General features: G+C 46.5%; 1 protein-coding gene across 1 annotated transcript; it reads right to left on the bottom strand.

Annotated features, from left to right (window-relative positions):
* Positions 1-749: 749 nt before the first annotated feature.
* Positions 750-1688, bottom strand: LOC128834571 (olfactory receptor 51G2-like). Its single transcript, XM_054023484.1, has one exon. The coding sequence runs from the start codon at positions 1686-1688 to the stop codon at positions 750-752; it is 939 nt and encodes a 312-aa protein (XP_053879459.1).
* Between the last annotated feature and the right edge of the window lie 3671 nt (positions 1689-5359).

Genomic DNA, 5359 nt, shown 5'->3' with positions numbered 1-5359 from the left:
GACACCTGAGGGTCAGAGCCTCACTCACACAGCCAGCTCTGCCCTGCTTCCATGTGGAGTGAGCTCATCAGGTGTGCACCAGCGGCGGTGATGAGGAGGGCGTTGCCTGGATGGCTTCTCTTGCAGCTCCAACATTAATGATGTCTCTGACATGACTCAGCGCAAGCACCAGGCTGAGGGCATAGGGGAAGGGTGGGTATCTGTGCCCCTTGAATAGCCCCTGTCCCCAGCTGACGCAGCCCTCAAGGATCATGCAGCAGCCAGGGAGCTCAGGAAGGGCCAGAAATGTGACCGCGAAACAGCTCTGCAGCTTTTTTCATGGCCCAAGGATGTTTAACCAGAGACAGGACAGTGACAGGCCAGGTGTAATGGGAAACATCATCCACGTGCTTTCTCTTTATTAAGAGTATCGTCAGGAATTTTGAAGGTGGAGCAGCCACTGATATGATTATTTATGGGCCAACATCCTACCCCCTCCCTGGCTCTCCATGAACACAGTCACTTTGTAAATGCTGTTGCCTGCCTTAGACTCCTTCCCCCAGTGCACTGTCCTCCCTGAACACAGGGAGGAAACAACCCCTATATCTTTGCTTCAGGCCTTAGACCCCATCCGAACCAGTCTGTACAGAGTGGAGATCAATAACTCATGTCATCATAGATATAAGGGTCCGGGATAGAATAAGTCGCCGTGTCCTGTGTTTCTTGTTTCCTTTGCCACCAACAGATGGGCCAGGTGATAAACTGATCCTTCACTTCACGAACACCCTGATTATCCTCGAACGAAGGTATTTGCTTTTCATGCTGTACACAATAGGGTTAATCAGAGGAGGAACCAGCAGATTGACGTTGCCCAGGACAATCAGAAGCAAGGGAGAAGAGCCCTTCCTGAATCTGTGTAGCAAAGTCAGGCTGAACTCTGGAGTGTAGAAGAGCAGGACAGCACAGAGGTGGGCGACGCAGGTGTTCAGGGCCCTGAGGAACTCCTTGTAGGATGCGATGCTCAGCACTGTTTTGAGGATCATCACATAAGAGAGGAAGATGAGCAGCAAGTCCAAGAGCACCGTTATGACTGTAATAAACAAGCCATAGATATTGTTGACACTGATATCCGAACAAGCCATCTTCATGACCTCTTGGTGCATGCAGTAAGAATGGGAGAGGACATTCACTTGACAGTAATGGAACCGTTTCAGGAGAAGGGGGAGTGGGAGCATTACGGCCACTCCTCTTAGAACACACACCAGTCCCATCTTGGCTATTCTAGGCAGGGTTAAGATGGAGGCATATCTCAGTGGGTCATGGATTGCGAAGTAGCGGTCAAAAGCCATCAACAAGAGCACGGAGGATTCAATGCATTGAAGTGACTGGATGAAGAACAACTGGGCAAAACAGGCATCGAAGCTGATCTCCCTAGAGTTAAACAAGAATATGCCCAGTATAGTCGGCATGGTGGACATCAATAAGCCAAGGTCTGTGATGGCCAACATGGAAAGGAAAATGTACATGGGGTCATGGAGGCTTGGATCTGTTTTTATAATGAGCAGAATGACTGAATTTCCTAATATTGAAATAACATGCATTAAGCACAAGGGGAGAGAGATCCAGAGATTGTGGACGTCTTTCTGCCCAGGTATCCCAGTGAGAAGGAACACTGCAGATTTGAATTTGGTGTCATTGACAGATGACATTATGTACTCTGCAGATCCAAGGATTTTTGAAGTTTTCTTCCTGAAAGGAAAAAGAACAGGAAACTAGATGTTATTTAACAAGACATCTTTCTGCTCTCAGTACAAGTCTGGATACTCGCAGGAGCCAAAGAAGAATAAGCAAAAACAAAGTGTTGGATTTACACTACTGATAGCAAGATAGATATTCCCAGATTGGATCAGATCTGTAGTCCATCTAGCCCAGTATCCACTGGACAGTTCCACATGCTTCAGAGATTCGTGAAAGGAGCCCTAGAATAGATATCTATGAGATAACCTGCTCCCAGTGTTAACCCCTGACACCCAAAAGTTAGAGATATTTTGTGATGTAAATCAGGAAGTCTTAGAGCCATTCCAAGGGTTAAATCAGTCCTTACTAGTGTATTTGGATTTTCTGGTTACCCGTATAAACATCCAGTCCCTCTTTGAATCCTGCTAGGCTCTTAGCCCCGTTGATGTCTTGTGGCTGGGAGTTCCGCAGCCTACTTGAGCACTGTGTGATTTTACAATTGTGACCTTCCCACAGACACCCTTTCTGGCCCTCCACTTCAGTGTGGCCCATTGCATCATGACTTCTGTACAAACACATGGCAAGTGCATGGTGAAATCAAGAATCCCCCCAGGAGAAGCTGAAATGCTTTGCCTGGCCAATATTGACTGAATCAAGAAAGTTTTGGTCCTGCTTTGAGCCTGGTGTTGTATTAGATGACCTCCTGAAGTCTCCCAACCTTAATCTTCTATGATTCACAGAACAAGGAGTTCATAGCATAAAACCTTTCTAAATAGTATGTGGAGTATTTCTGAAATACTTTCTAAAACAAAAGCCATTAAGCAGTAACATTACCACTGCTCCTTCCTGTAGAGATTCTAACAACTCTGCTGCTGGCTTTCGATATACATGCATGTCATGAAAGTTTGATGTGTAAAATTTGTATTACAAGTTTTGACATAACATTTCCGCATCTGTACTTTAGTACACACATGTCAACTCATACTTTCCCCTCTGATCTTCTTTCAGAAATGCTCTCACAGGTTATTGTGGGATTTAAAATGTAGAGTCTGTCATCTCGATTTCTTCAAAACCTGAAACGATCACAGCATCTCAGCTTTTCTTCAGTGGCTTGTCAGCAAACAAAAGTCTAGAAGCTCCTCTGTCCCTGGGTTAATAGCTGACTGGTTCTCCTCAGGTTCTGTTCTTTCCGTCTGTAGCCTGTACCTGGCGTGGTAACAGGCCCTGGAATCAGTATAGAAAATATCCATTCCCTGAGCTCTCACTCTCTAGTACTTAGTAACCGCAGCAGCTTTTATTCAGCCAGGATGAGAGTTTGCAGGAAATGGATTTGAAAGTCAAATGCATGAGTATTCATGGAAATGGAACTTCATTTCCCACAGGAAAGTAGTTTATTGCTCTCGCTCTCTGACTGTCTCTGTCCTGTATTCACAGAATACGTAGCACCCGGGAAAGACATTGGGACAGACATGGAGCTGAGCTGCCATAATGAATGTATGTGTTAAACACAGTTCTTGGGATGTTTGCTGTATAACTATATTGGGTTAACTTTTGGGATCTTTATGTTAAGGCTTTATTGGGTGTAACCAGTTTGGATCTTCTTAATTTAATAGCAGGCTGCTGGAAAACAAACAAGATGGGAAGGCACAGATCAAGAAAACGCCATCGCTCAGTAACCACCCCAGGGAGATTGAGAGACAACACTGGAGCTACAAGTTGGGAAGAGCCTATTTCCAGGCTCCAGCCATGTTACACAGCTTGTTTTGCCAGAGCTGGGAGTCTGTCCAAAGATGTCAAGTATCAGAGGGGTAGCCGTGTTAGGTGCCACAGGACCCGCTGTTGCTTTGTCCAAAGATGGGGCAGCTTTTGCTGAGAAGCTCTTCAGCCTTCAAGGACAGACACCGCTGGGGAAATCTGAAGGCCTTTGGTCTACCTGTGATTGCATCAGAGGGGAAGGACTTGGGGTCAGAGACCTATACAGACTGTTCTTATGTTCATGCTATGCTTTATTCCTAGTGCTCAGATTAAAGAGTGTCTGGTTCAAGAAGGCTGACTGATCAATCGTCTCAGCACTAGTCACATGCTCATAAAGTGAAGAACCGCAGGTGCCAAACCCACTGGGACCTGCTGGCCAAGCACAGTCCCCCAGAGTGTGTTGTATCCCAGGGCCCAGTCTGAGGATGGGAGGATCGTGGGATTCCACTCCATGAGAGGGAAGGTTATGAGATCTGACATCTGGCATTTGAAGACCAGAGATGGGGCAGACATGCAGGTAGTCCTGTAACTCTGAGGGGTATCTACAGGGAAGAAGTGCTGGAGCTCTCAGCCACTCAGGAAACAGAAATATGCTCTATAGGACCTGTTACCACAGAGCAATGCAGCTCTGAATTCCTGCCTTCAGAATTGACCCAGAGAATAAAACCTTTGAAAATGCATTTGCAGGTTCAATTTCCAGGAGCAAATCAACCTGAAGCGACTGGGAACTAGTCACGGATATTCTGTGGGGTCTCTTTTTGCTCAGCCCCTGGCAGGATCGGGCCCAGGGCACATGGCACCTTGAGAAATTGGACCCCTTCAGAAATCCTGACTCGGGGTATTGGGGTTTTAACACTCGGAGCTCGCTTTGAATGTCAGATTTCTGTGTAGCTTGAACACCCCACTGTGGAGCATGGGCAGATGTAGGGGAGGGGTTCCCAAGCTACCTAGTGCTGCCTGTCCTCCAGCCCTGTCACTGAGTCGCCCCGACAGCCCAGCTGAGTCCTCTGCCACTGCACAGAACATCTGCAAATGGAAACTGCTTGCAGCCTTTCCCCTTCACTTTGCATTTTAAAGATAGTGAAACCTGCCAACCTACCCAATTCCTGTTAGAAGGGGAGCCGCTGACACCAGAAGTCTTCAACCTAAAGCAGAAGGAGTTTTCGGAGAGGTTGCATGGGCAGCAGGCAGTATCTGTTCAGACAGGGAGGCAACTGTCTTTATGAAGCATGTCTGCACATTCCCTTGGGGGCCACTTGGCCATCAGGGAACTTCAGCTGCTTGGCTTCGTGTGCACCAGCTTTAACCCCTGTAATGACCAATGACAAACTGTAGGAAGTCAAATCACAGTGGATGTGTGTTGATGCCCTGTTGCAGTCTCTGTTTCTGGAATCCGGGCTTGTCATCACTGTTCGTATGGTTCTGATTAGTTACATTGCTACTTTGGGGGTGGCAAGTGATAACAATGATGCTGTCACAGCTGTGTTCTTGCTGAAATTAAAAACATATATAGTAATAATTAATAATAAAGGACCAGATTTCTTCCTGTGAGTCCCCTTTCCAACATTACATACCCAGGGTGCAGGCCAGGAAAGAGAGATTCCACAAGGCTCCTGTCATAAACATACAGCTAAGGGTAGCATAAAATCCCTCCTTACCTGTAAAGGGTTAAGAAGCTGAGATAACCTGGTTGGCACCTGACCAGAAGGACCAATGAGGGAAGAAGATACTTTCAAGTCTGAGGGGCCTAGGGGGGAAACTTTGTTTTGTGCTCTGTGTGTGTTCTCCCCTGAGACAAAGGGAGAGACCAATCAAGTAATCCAGCTCCCACTGAAATGATACATCTAATAATACAGAAATAGTAAGTAATAGTAAGGAAATGCATTAC

The sequence above is a fragment of the Malaclemys terrapin genome, chromosome 1 (genome assembly GCF_027887155.1).
Source record: "Malaclemys terrapin pileata isolate rMalTer1 chromosome 1, rMalTer1.hap1, whole genome shotgun sequence".
NCBI lineage: Eukaryota > Metazoa > Chordata > Testudines > Emydidae > Malaclemys > Malaclemys terrapin.
The sequence above is the reverse complement of the archived record's forward strand: the minus strand, read 5'-3'. Positions and strand labels throughout refer to the sequence as shown.

Bases quoted from the DNA above. Each gene is read 5' to 3' on its own strand.
- LOC128834571 (XM_054023484.1), bottom strand. From the start codon at position 1,688: ATGTCATCTGTCAATGACACCAAATTCAAATCTGCAGTGTTCCTTCTC.